Below are 20,350 nucleotides of genomic sequence, written 5' to 3'. Positions count from 1 at the left end.
ATTGGGGGTCAGGTTGGTTTGCCGTCATGTAGACCAAAGCATAGTCTTGCAGCGTTAATAGCGGCCCGTGAGTACCCACTGCCGAAGTCGGAGAGGCAAGCCACAAATTGGTCCATCACGATTAGGCGAAAGATAAAACCTTAGAAAATTCAACCATCACACAAAGCCACCATCTACCTTAACTTATAGCGGGGGACATAGTTCACCCCATCGAAGCACCGAAATGAAAAAAATGTAGCCTGCAACATCACACGTCAGGTGTATTACCTGGAAAGGTATTTAAGGCACAACTAGGGACAGAACAACGAGTCTTGTTAAAAGTCACCTAATCATTTCAGCGAGCAGCTCACTTGAACTCCCTTCCTACTTCCCGGCACCCCACTGTTTAAAGGAAATTAGGAAAAATAGGATTTAACCGCAGCAGAGTAGTGGATGCTCTGTGTGCTGCAACTTGGCAGAACATTTAGGGAACAGAACACAAAAAAAAAAAGAAAAAGGCAGGAGCGAGCATTTATAGGTGAAATAATTTACGTGCTGCCTATACTTATATACACGCCATTCGTTTTCACTGCAGTGTGGGGGGCTCAGACTCTCAACCTGTGCAGTTGATATCAGAGGCATCCAGTAGCCGTCTCATAGCCAAACAACTGCACAGTAAACACAGATGTCCACAAAAAAAGACACTATAAATAAAGGGGAACAGACACAAACACACAAAGTCATACAGATTTACATCTCAAACTTCTTACGTTGCCAATAAAGGTAGGGGGGGGTCTCGGGTATTCAAAGGGTTAACTCAATCCTCAGACCTCCATCAGCTCAAACACAGCACCGACCCCAATCGCCTCATTGTTCCCCGCTATGGGGAATGTCAAATAAATCTGTCAAGGTGATGCTAGAATGAACACCGTGCGTCTGACGTGCCGAAAGTGTTAAACCGAATGAAACGCATTTCATGCGGAGGAATAGGCATCATTTTTTAATGCCTTCTGCATCAGGGTAAAAAAATAAAAAGTGGAAATAGTTTCCCAACCCCCCCCCCTTTTTTTGAGGCATAATTGAGACAGATCTGTATTCATTCTAGCTGAATCATCCTTTGACATAGAGCGGCGTCGCAGCTATGGGCTTGTGAACACTTACAACATTTTCTGAATCCAGTCCATGATGAGAGGCTTGTGGTGTTGGTACTGGAGGGTATACTGGATTTCTCCTCTTTGGCTGCTCAAAGAAAGATGCTAATCAAGCTCTTTACAACAGTGGAGGGCTTGCCGTCCCCATACCTGGTGGTAGGAAGCTCGTTCATAGCCCTCCCTGCTTCTGCTTTGCAATTGGCTGCCTCGCATGGCATTTGAATAGAGAAGGGAGAAGCATGGCTTGTTAAAAAAAAAAAAAAAGCCACAACATTACATAGGCCTGCACAATCTGAGGTCCCACAATCGGTGTTAATTATATGATGGAGAGTCAGAATGAAGGGTTTCTAGTCAAGGTGGGAATTTAGTGAGATTTAACGATGCCCCTGTGAGGACGTGCCACCTGCCTACACAGTCAATATACATGTGATCCGCAGGATTATGTAGAATAAATATATATATATATATATATATATATATTTCTTCAAACACCTTGTCCTATGTCCCTACCAAAATACGAGCTGCACTAATGAATCACTGCATAGAGGGTAGCCAGACCACATTATCCCTGTGTTTACAAGAGGAAACACAGTTTACATGTATCGGGAGTTTTTCTTTCTTTGCCTCTACTTCCAAAAGAGATTAAGGAGAAATTCAGCTGGCGAAAGTCATCATCATTTGCAAGGCTGATGGCTGAATTCACCTCCGCGGAGAAGGGCTGGTTCTGTGTGGGCTCAGACGTTGATCTCTAAAGCAGTAAAGTGCCTTGCACTCCCGTGCAATTTCCTTGCCATTTGAGGCACGCGGGGTTCCGGAGCCCCAGGGGCCTCGGCCAATTAAATTGCTAGCGGTTTGGGATAGGGGAGTCCGGTAAAACAAATGATACTGCAGAAGAGTTTACGGTCAACAGCATTGTTGTCATGTTGGTCTACCTAGTCCTCGTATTCAATGCTAAACACTATCCTTAAGACTTTGTAATTGCTCTCTCTGTTTTTATCCTATGAATGTTTTACATGTCTTCACTGCGTTGTTCCCATTCTGCTGGAAGGAAATTCCATGTTTCGGGAGACGGTCCTAATTTGTATCTCTCAAACGCAAAAAAACTTTAGTCACCTTCCTCTACAGGAATAGGTCTCTCTCTCTCTCCAGACCTCAAGTTCATTGTCTCTTGATATCTTTGAAGGCTTCTGTCCAACCTTCATCTCATCTTCTTTTTGTTTTTTTAATTGTATGGATTAAGGTCCAAATACACCATTGTAGTTCAACAGTGGCGTTTTATTCATATCTTTCTGTAGATAAGGCCTCCACACCCCCATATTGAAGATTCTGTTCCACCAATAACACCAACCTGCCAAATATCAGCTACTACGATGTCTTTCTATACAGATCTCTCCACCGCTGCACTGCATTGCTTGTTTACTTTCAACCCGGTCAACCCAATATCAATAACAATGGTAGACAAACCACAATCTGGGTTTTCAGTGAAATGACAATGGACAGACATCAAAATCGCAGCGATCCAGCCGTTGTGATCTACTCCCAGAATCCCCAATGCAATGGGATAAAGTTAACACTATTTTTAGGGCTGCCGTTTCGGCATCTCTGATTATGTTAGGACCATCATTTTTTTTTTTATGAATATTTATTGTTTCAATTTTAACAAAAAGATATTGAATATGGGTGCAAGTTTGCATTGGCAAATGTATTTCTAGCTACGTGCCTTTAAAATCTGACCCTAATTTTTACCTGCTGACCTCATGTCAGCGCATGTAATCATATGATTAAGCGTAAAGCCTGATTTATCATGAATGTTCAATGACACAGAAAATTAGGCCAAAAGTAAAACTGGTGGTTTTGGTAAAATTTGGCATAGGTACATTTCCTTCTAGAATATCCATACAACTAAAAAATAATATTCCTTTCTAGTTAAGTATTAGTCTTTCTAAGACTATGAATATATTTATTGGTAGAGCTGAGAGTTACAGGCCCCTCAGGCAGTGAGGGTGGTCGGAGAAAGGGCAAATTAAGGACATAACGTCCAGGCAGCCATCATTCAAAGGAACAAAAACTCATTTGGTGGACGGTTGGCATTAAACTCTCCTTTCTTGAAATCTCATAACTGAAATAATAGGGTCTTCCATAGTGGCTTCTTTACTTACTCACTTACTTTACTTACTTGTTTGACCAACGTTCAGTTTTTTGGTTTTTAAAGGCATGATAGGCAGAAGCATTTCAATAAACCAAATAAAGAAAGCAGAAACCCCCGGCCTATAGCAGTAAAGATGTAGAAAAAGGGACAACTAAACCACACAAAAGTCAAAATTATTGAATTAGATGTTTAAATTTACCTAAATTTACCTAAATTACCAAAAATGACAAGACGTTAAAATCAAGACAGGGAAGTTAATTTGCAGGCTGAGAAAACTGAAATTTCATTTGCTTTCTTCTTTCGTTGATACGAAGTTAGAAATTATGGAAATGATATAAAGATAAAAATGATGCAACTCTTTTTCCTGCCTTATTTTTGTGACTTTGTGAATGGAACAGCTAGAATGTTACAGCATTTTGGAGAATGGAATTTGCCGAATCTAACCATTGCTGGGCTCATGTAAACTTGTTGGTCAATAAGTTGGGCAGGACTTTTTCAATTACATGTTGGCAGTTGGCACTTTTAAAATGTCCAAGTTTCTGTGATCTTCTTCTCCAGGAAATAATGTAACCAATATTGTAAAAAAAAAAAAATTAGGATATTGCAAGTCTCCTTAATGTTTTTATGGTCATATAAAGAAATCAGACTGCAGTCTATAGGGCCGATTCACAAAGGGTCGAATATCGAGGGTTAATTAACCCTCGATATTCGACTGGGAATTAAAATCCTTCGACTTCGAATATCGAAGTCGAAGGATTTTAGCGCAAATAGTGCGATCGAACGATCGAAGGATTATTCCTTCGATCGAACGATAAAATCCTTCGAATCGAACGATTCGAAGGATTTTAATCCAATGATCGAAGGAATATCCTTCGATCAAAAAAAGTTAGCTAAGCCTATGGGGACCTTCCCCATAGGCTAACATTGAGTTCGGTAGCTTTTAGATGGCGAACTAGGGGGTCGAAGTTTTTTCTTAAAGAGACAGTACTTCGACTATCGAATGGTCGAACGATTTTTAGTTCGAATAGTTCGATTCAAAGTCGTAGTCGAAGGTCGTAGTAGCCCATTTGATGGTCGAAGTAGCCCAAAAAACACTTCGAAATTCGAATCCTTCACTCGAAGTTAGTGAATCGGCCCCTAAGTGCATTTATACAGGTTATAGAGCTCCAAGGTGACTTCTTCTGGCCTAATATTTAACTTTTATGAACTTGTGTGACACCAGTAAACGTGATGAAACTGGCCGACATCACTAAGCACCTGTTATAATGAGATTTGTTACAGGTTACCATGGCTCTTGTTTATTTTAAGTATATATCTCAATTAGTGGAAAACCCTATTTCCATAGCAAGGCTGGGAATATCATACTGTTGCTATTACATACCATAGTTTACATGATTTCATTCAAGTAGGTGCACTAGTCTAACATTTTCAGGGCTATTTACTAAAATCCGAACTTATCTCATATTTTATATAAAAACCACGCCCAAACTCTTATGCTCAATTTGACCTTATTTATTAATAAAGTAACCAATGTAATCGAATAAAACGTTTTTTGCCGCATCAGGGTATAATAAATCTAGAAAAAGTTTTTGCCCCAAAAAGCCTGACCAGATAAACTTGAGGTTTAGTAAATAACTCCCTATGTACATGGACAAAGTATGGCTTCATTTCAGGCCGGCAACAAGAGTAACAAGCACTGTTCTAGAACCATTTGCTGAGTATAATACAACATTTATCATGAGGGGTGAAAAAACACATAACTAAAATGATATTTGGCATAAATAAATTGGAGAGTATTGAATCACCTGTACCAGATTTATTTTAGTAATTCGAAAAAAGCATTGTTTAGCCACAGTGCCATATAAATAACCCATGTATAATACAGGTATGGGACCTGTTATCCAGAATGTTTGGGACCTGGGGTTTTCTGGATAATAAATCCATAATTTGGATCTTCATACCTTAAGTCTACTAGAAAATCATGTAAACATTAAATAAACCCAATAGGCTGGTTTTGCTTCCAATAAGGATTAATGATATCTTAACTACAAAAAGGTATAGTGCATCCAACCTATATCAGCAGGGATGGGCGAATTTGACCCGTTTCGTTTCGCCAAAAATTCGCCGCCGGCGAAATGTCGCAGACGCCCATTAAAGTCTATGGGCGTCAAAAAAAATTTGTTGCGCGGCGAAATTATTTTGTCGCGCGTCTTTTTTTTTTTTGACGCACGTCTCCATACAAGTCTATGGGCGTCATTTTTTCAGCGAAACTAGGCGAAAAAATTCGCCCATCCCTATATATCAGCACTACTAACGTCAATGCAATTTCAAAAAAGAGAGTATGAGTGAGGAGGACATACTTACAGTTAACCCCAGTCCAAGGATGCAAGTACATAGGAACAAAACCAAGAGCGTGAGCACCTCCAAAAAGTAATCCGGCAGCAAGTAAAAAAATGTATTAGGACACGGCCTGACGCCAACAGGCACGGAACGCATCAGGCCATGTCCGAATACATTTTTGTACTTTTTTACTTGCTGCCGGATTACTTTTTGGAGGTACTCACACTCTTGGTTTTGTTCCTAATTATATCTTAGTTGGGATCAAGTACAAGCTGCTGTTTTATTATTACAGAGAAAAAGGGGAATCATTTTTAAAAATTTAGATTATATGGATAAAATGGAGTCTATGGGAGTCTTTTTCCGTAATTCAGAGCTTTCTGGATAACGGGTTTCTGGATAAAAGCTCATATACCTGTACAGAGGAATTAGGACAATCATGTCAACTTTTTTAAGAATTAGACTTTCAGGCCCAAAACTCTTAATTCAGTGGCAAGTGGAAAAGCTGAGCCTTAGATCAAAATTATTTATTGACAAGTAGAAATAGAACATTTTAAACCTCCAGATTACAGAACAAACAAAAAAAACCTGCTTATTTGAGCATTAACAATTAAAGATTGCATAGCGTCAGCATGTATTAAACTTTAAGGGGGTTATTTACTAAACTCCGAATGCAAAAATCCCGGGAAAAAAATTATCACGAAAAGATTTTTTTATATAAAAAAATCAGACTTTTCAAAATAAAATCCGGAATTTATTAAACCCAGAGTACAGGTATGTAAAAATGGCCGAATCTGAAAATCCGGCATCTCAGATCTGTCGAGGTTGCATATAAGTCAATGGGAGAAGTCCCAATGATTTTTTTGATGTGCGCTGGGTTTTTGGCAATACCCCCGAAGTTTTCAGAGTTTTCAGTCAAAATTCAGAAAAAATCTTGAAAATCTGATGAAAAATCCGAAAATATTGTGAAAATCGTTTGAAAAATCCGAAAAAATCGTTAATTTTTTCATCCGATTTTCATGATTTTTTCTGAATTTTGACCGAAAACTCTGAAAACTTCGGGGTATTGCCAAAAACCCAGCGCACATCAAAAAAATCATTGTGACTTCGCCCATTGACTTATATGCAACCTCGACAGATCTGAGATGCCGGATTTTCCGATTCGGACATTTTTACATCCTCCGGGTTTAATAAATTCCGGTTTTTATTTTGAAAAGTCAGATTTTTTTATGTAAAAAAATCTTTTCGTGATCATTTTTTTCCCCGGGATTTTGTGCGGATTTGGTCTGAGTTTTTTTCAGAAAATATTGAGATAAATTCTGAGTTTGATAAATAAACCCCTAAAAGAAAAAATTAGGTTCAAAATAATATAGACAACGATACCCTGAAAAATTATGCAATTGATCTCCTTTGAATTCTTTTTTTTTTTTTTTTTTTGTAGTAGTAGTAGTAGTAGTAGTAGTAGTAGACTATTTTCCGGACTATTTTGCCTTACTTTAGCCTGAAATTCAGAAATCTGGTTAAGGGTCTCACTCAAAAGAAGGTTATTCCCGAGACTAGACTTCTTATTGCTATTAATATATTTTAACCACAGTCTGCTTTTATAACTAGACAGCTGCAGCCCCTAAAAAGAAAGTGAAATTATCAGCGAAACTCAAACAATGAAAAAATACAGACTAACTGCAAGTTGTCTTAACGTATTATAATATTACATGTAACGTTTGACATTTTGCACAGAAAAAAAAAAAAGAAGGATTCTATAAAGGCTCCCGGCATGTGGCACCCAACTGACTGGCTGACTCGTGGTTGCCTTGGCTATGTGCCACCGCTACACCCCCTTACTGCGCTTGCCAATGTAACTTATGTTCATAAAGACAAAAGAGACCCACTCAGCGATTATGAGAGGTGCAGAAAGTGCAGCTCTTTTATACATTTTAAGATGCGACTTGTCTTCGTGGTGGGAGGCCAGTGCCAATCTTCAATAATATGGAGTCAACTTGATCCCATGCAAAGTATCCAATAAAAAAAGTGCTTTTTTTGCCCCAACTACACTAGATCAATCAAAAGAACATTTCTACAGGTCCATAACCCTTTGAATCTATCCCAATAAGGCCTTTCTTTTTTTTCTCCTTCACATTCAACTTTAAACTGAGATTTTGGAAAAAAAGTAAAAAAAAAATAAAAAATGGAAAGCAATTGAAAAAAAGTCTGAAAAATCTGAAATCAACCCAACTGAAAAAGTGTTTGGAAGGTGAACATCCCCTTTAATGTACAATAGAGAGTTAATCTGAGAACATTCCGTCAGTACACGTTAGTGCTGAATAGGCTTCAGCGTGGAGTGGGTGGGCCAGTTGAGTGCCACCGAGATGATATTCCGGCTACCAAATTAATCTTTCTTCAATGGAATCATTCACAAATCAGGGCTCGCGTTAACTTCAAAACCCCCTCAAATCCCACTAATCAATTAGGAGTCTTTCTGTAGGCGGAAAAAAATCCATGTGCTTTCAATTTCATAGCATTGGTGGTCCCAAAATATTGCCATGGAGCTGCATTGCTATTATGTGTGGGGTTTTTTTGGGGTTCGTGTTTTTCCTTTATGACGGGCTTAATAATGACGGCTAATTTCGATATAGGTATTTCATGCCAAACATTAGAACTATGCCGTGCAATGCCAAGAACTAACAAAATAATAAGCAAATAATAAGGGGAGATAAATACTCACAGTTCACCCCAGTCCATGGGTGCAAAAAGTTGTGAGTTTTCTCCGAAAGACCAAAAATTATAATTAAAAAGTTCAAATCATTTATTAGGACATACAGATGACTGCCTAACGCGTTTCATACCTACTGGGGCACTTACTCATAGGCTTCTTCATGCCTTCTACCTTGATACCAACCCACACCTAATACAGGTATAAGATCTGTTATCCAGAAAGCTCAGGGGTATTCCAAATAAGGGATCTTTCTGTAATTTGGATCTGCATAACAAAAGTCTACTATAAAATAATTGAAACAATAGAATTGGTTTGCCTCCTATAAGTATAAAGTATATCTTAGTCTGGATCAAGTACAAGGTTACAGGTATGGGACCTGTAATCAAGAATGCTTGGGTCTTTCTGGACAACGGAAATTTCCGTAATTTGGATCTTCATACCTTAATTCTACTAAAAAATATTTTAAACTTTACGGGGGTTATTTATCAAGGTCCAAATTTCTGAACCTCGAATAATGTGTGGTTTTCGGAGAAAAAAAAAACTAAGATTTTTTCGTGATTTATTAATGTCCGATGGTCTAAAAACTCCAAATCCGAAACCCCGGCATCTAAAAGAGTCTCGAGGTCCTGTATAAGTCAATGGGGAAGGATCCAGTGTCTGCGCTGATGTCCGTACCAATATCCGATGAGTACGTGGTTTCTGCGCAAAAAACTATGATTTTTTTCCGTAGAGTTTTTGCGCAGAAACCAAGTTTTCGTGGAAAGCTCTGAAGTTTGCCCAAACCTATTTTTTCTGGCTTTTTTCTTCATAAATAAGGTCCATTCAGGCTATCGGAATTGCTCAGATTTCTAACTTAGAAATACTCAGATAAATTCGGACCTTGATAAATAGCCGCCTAAATAAAGGCTGGTTCTGCTTCCAATAAGGACTAATTATATCTTAGTTGGGATCAAGTACAAGCTACTGTTTTATTATTACACAGAAAAAGGAAATACGTTTTAAACATTAGAATTATTTGCTTATAATGGAGTCTATGAGAGATGGCCTTCCCGTAATTTGGAACTTTCTGGATAATGGGTTTTCAGATAAGGAATCCTATACCTGTACTGTTATGTGTTCTGGTTATATTATTCTTTTTTTTTCATTCTATCATTTATTATGTTAGAATCAACAGGAAATGTTACCATTCTAACATTATTTTCTGAAATATACTCCGGGGGTTATTTATTAAAGTTGAAAAATTCAAGTTTTTTTTACTATAAAATCCAAATTTTTGGTGGAAAAAAAAACTGGAATTTGTCAGGATTTATTATACCTGAACGTCCGAATCTGAAAATCCGGCATCTCAGACCGATGAGATAAGTCAATGGAAGAGAAGTCCCGAAGATATCCTGATCTGCACTAGGTTTCGTGCAATAATCTGAACATTTGCTGGTTTTCGGGCAAAAAGATTAAAAAAACATTTTTCAGGTGGAAAATCCAAACAATTTGTACAATTTGAATTTTCGGATGATTTTTAGAGTTTGCTCCCGCACTGGAATGCAGGATAATTAATATTGATAAATAAGGGGAAATAACCCGTGCGGCTTTGGTCGGAGTGTGTGTGTATATATATATATATATATATATATATATATATATATATATATATATATATGATATAAATAACCCCTTACTGTCAATCAATGTGTTTTAACCTGACAATCTTCATTTATTGCTAAGGTGCAAATTAAAAAAAAAAAATAGATATCCGTATATTTTTTTCAGTTTTGTTTTGTTAAATATGCTCAGAAAATTGTAAAAATATTCCTAGAGAAAAAGTTATCTCCCTGTATCATCTCTACACGGCAACTCCAGACAAATGAATGCATTTACAATTAAAACTTCAGAACACATTCCACAAATAAAATTAACCCCTGCAGTCCCAGACAGTGCAAGAACGCACTTGTGAATACAATGCAAGCTGATGTTTGGAAGACCACAAAATCCCTTTGGCTCGGAACGGCTGAAACATTAATGCTGCTTCAATTCTGCTCCGAGTCCTTGAAGCTGTAATGTTAAACTTGTGGTTTCATCTTGAAAAAAAAACGTGTGTTCCTTATATGAGAAACGCCACTCTCGCTTTCTATCTTAGACCCCCTGTTTGCCCCGCTAGACCTTCAATTTCCAGGGCAACCCAATATTTACATTTGCATTTGTCTTTCCAACGATTTGGATAAAGCGCTCAAAGCGAAATGCCGTCCTTCGAATTAAGGATTTTATCCCTTTGTTGGTGGCGCTGGCAGTTGCTTTTGAATTGGAGACACAGAAAGGCAATTCCTGACTTTAGTTACAATTATATGAATATCAAGAGGGACATTCTGCCTCAAGTTCTTGTTTATTCTAAATTCTTTCATCAACAGCTTTGCAGCTCCTCTTCTTTAGATAAAGCAGCATTGACTTGAATAAAATATGGGACCCGTAATTCGGAAACCCGTTATCCAGAAAGCTCCGAATTACGGAAAGGTCCTCTCCCATAGACTCAATTTTATCCAAATATTCCAAATAATAAAACAGTCGCTTGTATTTGATCCCAACTAAGATATAATTAATCCTTATTGGAAGCAAAACCAGCCTATTGGCTTTATTTAATGTTTATATGATTTTCTAGTAGACTTAAGGCATGAAGATCCAAATTATGGAAAGTTCCATTATCCGGAAACCCGATATCCAGATAGCTCAGAATTACGGGAAGGCCTTCTCCCATAGACTCCATTATAATCCAATAATTCACATTTTAAAAATTATTTCCTTTTTCTGTGTAATAATAAAACAGTCGCTTGTACTTGATCCCAACTAAGATATAATTAATCCTTATTGGAGGCAAAACCAGCCTATTGTGTTTATTTAACGTTTACAGGATTTTCTAGTAGACTTAAGGTATGAAGATCCAAATTACGGGAAATATCCGTTATCCAGAAACCTCAGGTCCCAAGCATTCTGCATAACAGGTCCCATAGGGGTCATAAATAATATGGTTTAACCAGCACAGCCCTCTACGTAGTCAATGAGAAACTGTCCCGTTACGTTTATTTTTATAAAGTAAAATTGGGTAACTATGATTCAAGGGACTGCCGGGCAGTTTACGGGGTAAAGAACAAATGGTTAAAAAAGATTTATCTCTGGTTTTTAAATTGCTAAGCACTTTGAATATTTATTGCATATTGAAGCGCACATAACAGGGCTAATTTGGTTCTAAGCTGATTTTATAGAAGTCTGGATTTGTCTAGATTCCTGTTTGTTATTCAGCAGTGGAGATGCCCCTGTGTGAGCTGCAAAGCCACCTGTGGGAGGGCATGGGTTAATTTCAGTACATTTTATACCATACTGATTTCATGCTTGAGGTCCTCCATGTTTTTATTTTTATTTTAACTGCTGTCAGCAAGCCCCCTCAAATAGACCAGACGTGGCCCCTCACAAACCGCAGCAGCCGAGCATTAACCTCTCGTGCGTCTGTATTATCCACTGCGACTCATTCGTACACAAAACTTCAGATTAATGTGATGAATACACCGCACTCCTGCAATTCACTTCTACTGCACTGGTGCTGCTGGCCCTCCGTTGACCCGGCTAGGTCCCTTAGCAACAGCAATGATTTTTACGGATCCACACACACAATTATCTGCAGTTGGGGAGCTTTTATTATATTGGGATCAACGTTTTGGGGGGTACACCCTCCCTTCATCAGGATATGGGGAGCTTACCCCTTATATTACCAACAGGATCAACGTTTTGGGGGTTACACCCTCCCTTCATCAGGATGTTTATCCTGATGAAGGGAGGGTGTACCCCCCAAAACGTTGATCCTGTTGGCAATATAATAAAAGGGGTAAGCTCCCCTGATCCGGATGATGGGAGGGTGCACCCCCAAAACGTTGATCCTGTTGGTAATATAAGGTGTAAGCTCCCCATATCCTGATGAAGGGAGGGTGTACCCCCCAAAATGTTGATTCGGGATTCCGCCTTTTTCAGCAGGATTCGGATTTGGCCAAATCCCGATTTGAATATGCAAATTAGGGGCGGGGAGGGACATCACATGCCTTTTTGTCCCAAAACAAGGAAGTAAAAAATGTTTTCCCATTCCATTTGCATATGCAAATTAGAATTCGGTATTCGGCCGAATCTTTTGCAAGGGGTTCGCTCGAATCCAAAATAGTGGATTTGGTGCATCCCTACTTACATTAGATTTGGCGCATACGACGTGATGCCTGCGCTTTCCTCGCGTCGGAACGGATGGACGCGCACCGAAAATGGCCTGTGTAGTTGTACCCTAAATGAATTGCTAATTAGCCATGCAGGCTGTGGATTCCATATGGGTTCGGTTTTAAAGGGGTGACCCTATATGGAATCCGTTATCAGGAAAACTGTTATCCAGAAAATTACGATACAGAAAAGCCATCTCGCATAGACTCCACTTTAATCAAATAATCCAAATTTTTAAACATGATTTGCTTTTTCTATGAAATAATAATAACAATAAAACATGTATCATAGCTTAAGTACTAGAAGCATCGTACAGGTATGGGACCTGTTATCCAGAATGCTCGGGATCTGGGGTTTTCTGGATAATGGATCTTTCTGTAATTTGGATCTTCATACCTTAAATCTACTAGAAAATCACTTAAACATTAAATAAATCCAATAGGCTGGTTTTGCTTCCAATAAGGATTAATTATATCTTAGTTGGGATCAAGTACAAGCGACTGTTTTATTATTACACAGAAAAAGGAAATCATTTAAAAAAAATATTTTAATAAAATGGAGTCTATTCTGAGTTTTCTGTATAACGGGTTTTAAGATAACGGATCCCATACCTGTACATTGTACTTGATCCTAACTAAAATATAATTAATCCTTATTGGATGCAAAACCAGCCTATTGGGATTATTTTATGTTTATATAATTTTAGCATGGTGATCCAAATGATGGAATCACCCCTTATCCGGAACCCCAGGTCCCAAGCATTCTGGATAACAGGTCCCATACCTGTATATGTATATAAAGTACAGGTATGGGACCTGTTATCCAGAATGCTTGAGACTCTGTGTTTTCCGGAAAAGGGATATTTCCATAATTTGGATCTTCTACTAGAAAATCATGTAAACATTAAATAAACCCAATTGGCTGGTTTTGCTTCCAATAAGGATCAATTGTATTCTTATCTTATTTCTTGTTACCATGAATAGGTATTTTCTTCCTATTACAAGGAAATACAAATGTAAATAGGTATAGAAGGTTTGTGTGGGTTTTGTACAGAATATGGCACTTGCTAAGCAAACTAAGAGCAATGAATCCTAGTCAAATACTAATGTATTTAAAAGGAATTGATCACCTTTAAATTAACTGTTAGTATGATGTAGAGAGGGATATTCTGAGACAATTTGCAATTGGTTTTCATTTTTTATTATTTGTGGTTTTTGAGTTATTTAGCTTTTTATTCAGCAGCTCTCCAGTTTACAATTTCAGCAATCTGGTTGCTACGGTCCAAAATTCCCCTAGCAACCATGCACTGATTTGAATAAAAGACTGGAATATGAATAGGAGAGGCCTGAATAGAAAGCGGAGTAATTTGAAAGTAGCAATAACAATAAATTTGTAACCTTACAGAGCTTTTGTTTTTAGATGGGGTCACTGACCCCCATTTGAAAGCTGGAAAGAGTCAGAAGTAGCGTTCAAAAACTATAAAAAAAAATATAAATAAATAATGAAGACCAATTGAAAGTTTCTTAGAATTGGCCATTCTATAACATAATAAACTGTAACTTAAAGGTTAGTTAATAGTAACACAAGTTAAATAAAACATGGGTTATTTAGTTATTATAGTACTGAGTTTATCAGACTGGACAATTGCTTCGATGGTCTATGCCAGATTATAAAGAGATTTTTGAGAAGTCTCTGATTTAGACAAGAGGTGACAGTTTAGATCCCTTATCCAGACAACTGGTTTATACCATTATCCTGCACTGAACCAGGCAAGTTAAAGGGGTGGTTCACCTTTCAGTTAACTTTTACTATGTTATAGAATAGCCAATTCTAAGCAACTTTTTAATTGGTCTTCATTTTTTTTTTTTTTAATTATTTGCCTTCTTCTTCTGACTCTTTCCAGCTTTCTGAAGGGGGTCACTGACCCCATCTAAACGCAAATGTTCTGTAAGGCTACAAATGTATTGTTATTGCTACTTTTTAAGACTCCTCTTTATATTCAGGCCTCTCCTATTCATATCCCAGTCTCTTATTCAAATCAGAGCATGGTTGCTAGGGTAATTTGGATCCTAACAACCAGATTGCTGAAATTGCAAACTGCAGAGCTGCTGAATAAAAAGCCAAATAACTCAAAAACCACAAATAATAAAAAATGAAAAACCAATTGCAAATTGTCTCAGAATATCGCTCTCTATATAATAATAAACCCCTTTCAGTCTCCCCAGAATCCTCGGAGCAGCCGCCTGTGCTGCCGTAAGTAAGGAGGTAGGGCGGAGAGAGGGAGCGCAAGCTTCCTTCAGAAAACATGGTTTCTTCTACAAATAAATAGAAACCTTTGCTACTCAAGAAGCTAAATGGCTCACCCCGGGAGAATGTAAACGATGAGAGAAAAGGCTGCAAAACAGCTGTCACTTTGCTAATGATAACAGAGGTCAGGGGAGTGGATCTGTGAATATATAAATACGAGCGTAAAACGCTAGCGGCGGCAGCACGGCGAACTCCATAAAGCTCAACGATTGAAAGCTCCGCGCTCAGTGCAATGGTTATTGTATTGTCAATGGAGCTGCCTTGTGCATCACCTGCTCGCCAGATGGAACAGGCCGAGCTTGAGAATTGACTTGTTTTATACTGTTCTACAGCTGAGCTCTCCATAACTCATAGTTCCCTGCTAGTATCATTAACATGAGCCTGGAACATCCACTGCCAAAACCCTACTAAGTTCTCATTAGTTATTCCCTGTTATACAGATAGCTAGAATCTCAGCTGCCATAAAGCAGACAGGACTGCTGCTTACAATGGGGATCAGATAGGATCTGTGCAGCCACTGGGACAGAATGTTCTGTTATACAGATAGCTAGAATCTCAGCTGCCATAAAGCAGGACAGGACTGCTGCTTACAATGGGGATCCGCTAGGATCTGTGCAGCCACTGGGACAGAATGCTCTGTTATACAGATAGCTAGAATCTCAGCTGCCATAAAGCAGGACAGGACTGCTGCTTACAATGAGGATCAGATAGGATCTGTGCAGCCACTGGGACAGAATGCTCTGTTATACAGATAGCTAGAATCTCAGCTGCCATAAAGCAGGACAGGACTGCTGCTTACAATGGGGATCAGATAGTATCTGTGCAGCCACTGGGACAGAATGTTCTGTTATACAGATAGCTAGAATCTCAGCCATAAAGCAGGGCAGGACTGCTGCTTACAATGGGGATCAGATAGGATCTGTGCAGCCACTGGGACAGAATGCTCTGTTATACAGATAGCTAGAATCTCAGCTGCCATAAAGCAGGACAGGACTGCTGCTTACAATGGGGATCAGATAGGATCTGTGCAGCCACTGGGACAGAATGCTCTGTTATACAGATAGCTAGAATCTCAGCCATAAAGCAGGGCAGGACTGCTGCTTACAATGGGGATCAGATAGGATCTGTGCAGCCACTGGGACAGAATGCTCTGTTATACAGAGAGCTAGACTCTCTCCTAGAGTGTCAGCGACCCTGGCTGTTTATGCACTGTCTAAGCACTTCCTCTGCCGTGTTAACCCTTGGGTGGCTGATTCCAGTTGAGCCAAACGACTGATATATATATGAGCAGCTGAAAAAAAGGTAAATAGCCAAAAAAAAAATAGTAAATGAATGCACATTGCAAGAGTGCCTCCATCGATGCATTTTTTGGCATTTAACTCTTGCAGCATGATGCAAGTTTCACCCACATTGGCCTAAATACGTAAGCTCATGTGTCTCCCTAAATCTCATGTTAGAGACCCCAACGCCGCCCTGTATGTAATATCAAACGTTCCCTTTCTAGGCGTAATTACGTCTGTACATTCCAACAGCCGACAGCCTAATGACCCGGTGCCCAATTCTAATTTTCACAATATAATACTAAGGGGTATATTTATCAAGGGTCGAATTTCGAATTGAAAAAACTTCGAAATTCGAATTCAAAAAGACCACTCAAAATCGAATTCAGACTATTCCCTATTAGTTGAAGTACTCAAAAAATAGCTCGAAATTCGAGCTTTGATAAATCTGCCCCTAAATGAATGGACAGACCCATCATATGGTAACATGTTCATTTAGCCGTTCTCCCTGGAGCCCAGTGCAGCAGTGAACGGGTTAAGTCTCAACCCTACAGCTGATGTAGCTGTGGTTTATTAATGTATGAATCAATTATGAATATCATTCAATAAAACAGAAAATGCAAACGTGTCACCCCCCAGCTTTTCCCAAATCACCAGCATTCTCAGCAATACCGGACATGGCACTGGTCAGCCAATCACGATACAGCATGAATTAAAGGGATAATTAATTCCAAATCTGTTAAGGCAGAACACTGAGACCTATTTGTGCAATCAGTTCATTTATGGGGATTAAATCGGCATGTTTTCCCCCCCTCCTAGAAGCCGTGAGCCAAACCATTGTTTATTTATCCGTCTAGGTCAGAAATCTTAGATCTGAACCCACTTTGCGGCTTCGAAAGTAGAAAGATAGAAAGCCTGCCAACGACACAGCCTTGTATTGTTCCCTGATAAAACAAAGATACGAGGGGGAAACCAGATCCAATCACGGAGCAAAAAGAAAAAGCTCACCGGGTCCTGTTTATTTATCTGCACGGACGTCATAATACATGAGAAGAAAAGTCACGGGACCGTTAGTTAAAGGGATACGGTCATGGGAAAACATGTTTTTTTCAAAACACCGTTTAATAGTGCTGCTCCAGCAGAATGCTGCACTGAAATCCATTTTTTAAAACAGATTTTTTTATATTTAATTTTGAAATCTGACATGGGGCTAGACATAGTCAGTTTCCCAGCTGCCCCCAGTCATGTGACTTGTTCTCTGATAAACTTCAGTCACTCTTTACTGCAAGTTGGAGTGACATCACCCCTTCCCTGCCCCCCCCCCCCAACAGCCTAACAACAGAACAATGGGAAGGTAACCAGATAACAGCTCCCTAACACAAGATAACAGCTGCCTGGTAGATATAACAACAACACTCAATAGTAAAATCCAGGTCCCACTGAGACACAATCAGTTACATTAAGTAGGAGAAATAACAGCCTGCCAGAAAGTAGTTCCATCCTAAAGTGCAGGCACTGGGGCAGTTGGGAAACTGACAATATGTCTAGCCCCATGTCACATTTCACAATTGAATATAAAAAAATCTGTTTGCTCTTTTGAGAATTAGATTTCAGTGCAGAATTCTGTTGGAGCAGCACTTTTAACCGAAGCGTTTTGAAAAAAACAGTAAACATGACAGTATCACTTTAAATATTTCCCAAAGGTATCAGCTCATTGAAACATAGGGAGACCCAATTCCACAGTAGGGGTTGCACATAGGGATGCACAGAATCCAGTATTCGGTTTGGGATTCGGCCTTTTTCAGCAGGATTCGGATTCGGCCAAATCCTTCAATTTTTACTATTATTGTAGAGAATGATATTTTTTATTATTTGTGGTTATTTAAGCTTTTTATTCAGCAGCTCTCCAGTTTGCAATGTCAGCAATCTGGTTGCTAGGATCCAAATGACCCTAGCAACCATGCACTGATATGAATAAGAAACTGGAAAATGAAAAGAAAAGGACCCGAATAGAAACACGAGTTAGAAAAAGTAGTAATAATATATTTGATGCTGTACGGAGCATTAGTTATTTAGATGGGTCATCTGAAAGCTGGAAAGAGTCAGAGGAAAAAGACAATTTAAAATAAATGAATTAGGGATGTACGAATCCACTATTTTGGATTTGGCCGAACACCCGAATACTTTGCGAAAGATTCGACCAAAACCGAATCCTAATCCGCATATGCAAATTAGGGGTGCGAAGGGGGAAACATTTTTTACTTCCTTGTTTTGTGACAAAAAGTCATGCAATTTCCCTCCCCGCCCCTAATTTGCATATGCAAATTAGGATTTGGATTTGGTGCAGCTGGGCAAAAGGATTCGGCTAAATCTGAATCCTGCTGAAAAAGGCCGAATACTGGCTGAACCCCAAACCGAATCCTAGATTCAGTGCATCCTTATAATAAATCAATAAAAAATGAAGACCAACTTAAAAGTTGCTTAGAATTGGCTGTTCTATAACATACTAAGGGGGTTATTTATCAAAGGTTGAGTTGATTTTTACATGAAAATTTTGAGTTTTGGAGGGTATTTTTTTTTTTTTTCGAGATTTATTATACCCAGAAGCTGGAAGTAGCTTGAATCTGAAAGCCTGTCAAGGTAACGTTGAAGTCCCTTGAACCATTTGAAGGCCTTTATGATGTTCAAGTTTTTTCGGTGGGTTTTGTCCAAGAACTCGATTAATTAGAGAGATTCGAGAGTTTTTTTGCTCAAAACTCGATCAATTCGAGTTTATCGCTCCAAGTTCACCGATTCCAGTCGCATTCAAGCTTTATTATAAATCAGAAAACATTCCAGTTGTGAGTTTATTTGAGGTATAAAAAAACCTCTAACGCTGGACCTTTGATAAATAACCCCTAATAGTTAACTGAACCCATTTAACCCATTCAGTTGCTTGAGCTGTGTGTAAAGAGAATTTTAGATTGGAAACTTGCAGTTACCCTTGGGACTATAGTCGTAGACAGAGTCACTGCATTTGTTTTCATGTTTTAGCAAAGATGTGTGTGAGTGTTACATCTTAGGCTTTATCATGACAAGACAGATATATTAAGATTTAAATATGTGGAGGTACAGTGCAGATATAGGACCTGTTATCCAGAATGCTCCGGACCTGGGGTTTTCCTGATAACAGATCTTTCCATAATTTGGATCTTCATACCTTAAGTCTACTAGAAAATCATATAAACATTAAATAAACCCAATAGGCTGGTTTTGCCTCCAATAGGGATTTATTATATCTTCGTTGGAATCACTTGACCTGTGGGATGTCATGGCGTGACTTAATGAGAGACACATCTTTTATGTGATCTATGGACGAGGGTTAATTTAATAGTATTGTATGTCTCTTAGACAGTGGCTCTTTAATACACACTATTAAGGTCAGGGCACATGCTCAGATTCGGGGAGATTGGTCACCATGCGACAATCTCCTTTTCTTCATGGCGAATAATCTCCCTGAACTGCCTCCCGTCGACACTCGTTTTCCGAAGACTCCCGAAGTTTCCTCGTGAGGCAGCTTCAGGCGACTTTTTACATTTTAGCCGGCGGGAAGGAAGGGGAGGCAGTTCGGGAAGATTAGTCGCCCCAATCAAGAGGAGATTTGTCCCGGGCGACTAATCTCCCCGAATCTGCCTGTGCGCCCTGACCCTTAAAGTGTTTTCCCATTCGAGTTTTTTCATAAATCAAAAAACATTCAAGTTGTGCGTTTATTCAAGGTATAAAACTCGGCCTTTGATAAATAACCCCCCTAAGTCTACTAAAAAATCATTTAAATATGAATTAACCCCAATGAGATTGTTTGCCTCCAATAAAGGTTTAATTAATTCAAAAATGTCAATTATTTGCTTAATATTTACTCTATGGGCACTGGCCTTCCTGTAATCTGGAAGCTGTCTGTGTAACGAGTTTACTTATATATATATATAGTGAATAAAGTATACCCTCTTGTAAAATATAAGGATATTATAAGTTACCGAGGAGTTTCATGACCATATAAAAACACGAGGCCGAAGGCTGAGTGTTTGTATACAGGTCATGGAACTCCGAGGTAACTTATAATATCCTCATATTTTACAACTGGGGGTACTTTATTTATTATAATACACAAATTTTAGTGAGTCATGTGACAGAAATTACATCACTACACACCGTT

At 38.7% G+C, this 20,350-nt stretch overlaps 2 protein-coding genes across 8 annotated transcripts in view; one reads left to right on the top strand and one right to left on the bottom strand.

Moving 5' to 3' along the window:
* Positions 1-20,350, top strand: part of runx2.L (RUNX family transcription factor 2 L homeolog) — a 178,748-nt gene that overhangs the window by 607 nt on the left and 157,791 nt on the right.
* Positions 1-20,350, bottom strand: part of supt3h.L (SPT3 homolog, SAGA and STAGA complex component L homeolog) — a 307,390-nt gene that overhangs the window by 244,456 nt on the left and 42,584 nt on the right. The window contains exon 1 of one of the 4 annotated variants that reach the window (XM_041562231.1): positions 1,141-1,296. The exons of the other annotated variants lie outside the window; for them this stretch is intronic. Coding sequence (XP_041418165.1) covers positions 1,141-1,163 — 23 coding nt within the window. The 5' untranslated portion in view covers positions 1,164-1,296. Of the gene's footprint in view, positions 1-1,140; positions 1,297-20,350 lie in introns of those variants that run through there. 4 annotated transcript variants of the gene reach the window in all.

Source organism: Xenopus laevis, chromosome 5L, assembly GCF_017654675.1.
Source record: "Xenopus laevis strain J_2021 chromosome 5L, Xenopus_laevis_v10.1, whole genome shotgun sequence".
NCBI lineage: Eukaryota > Metazoa > Chordata > Amphibia > Anura > Pipidae > Xenopus > Xenopus laevis.
This window is presented reverse-complemented; position numbering and strand designations above follow the sequence as displayed.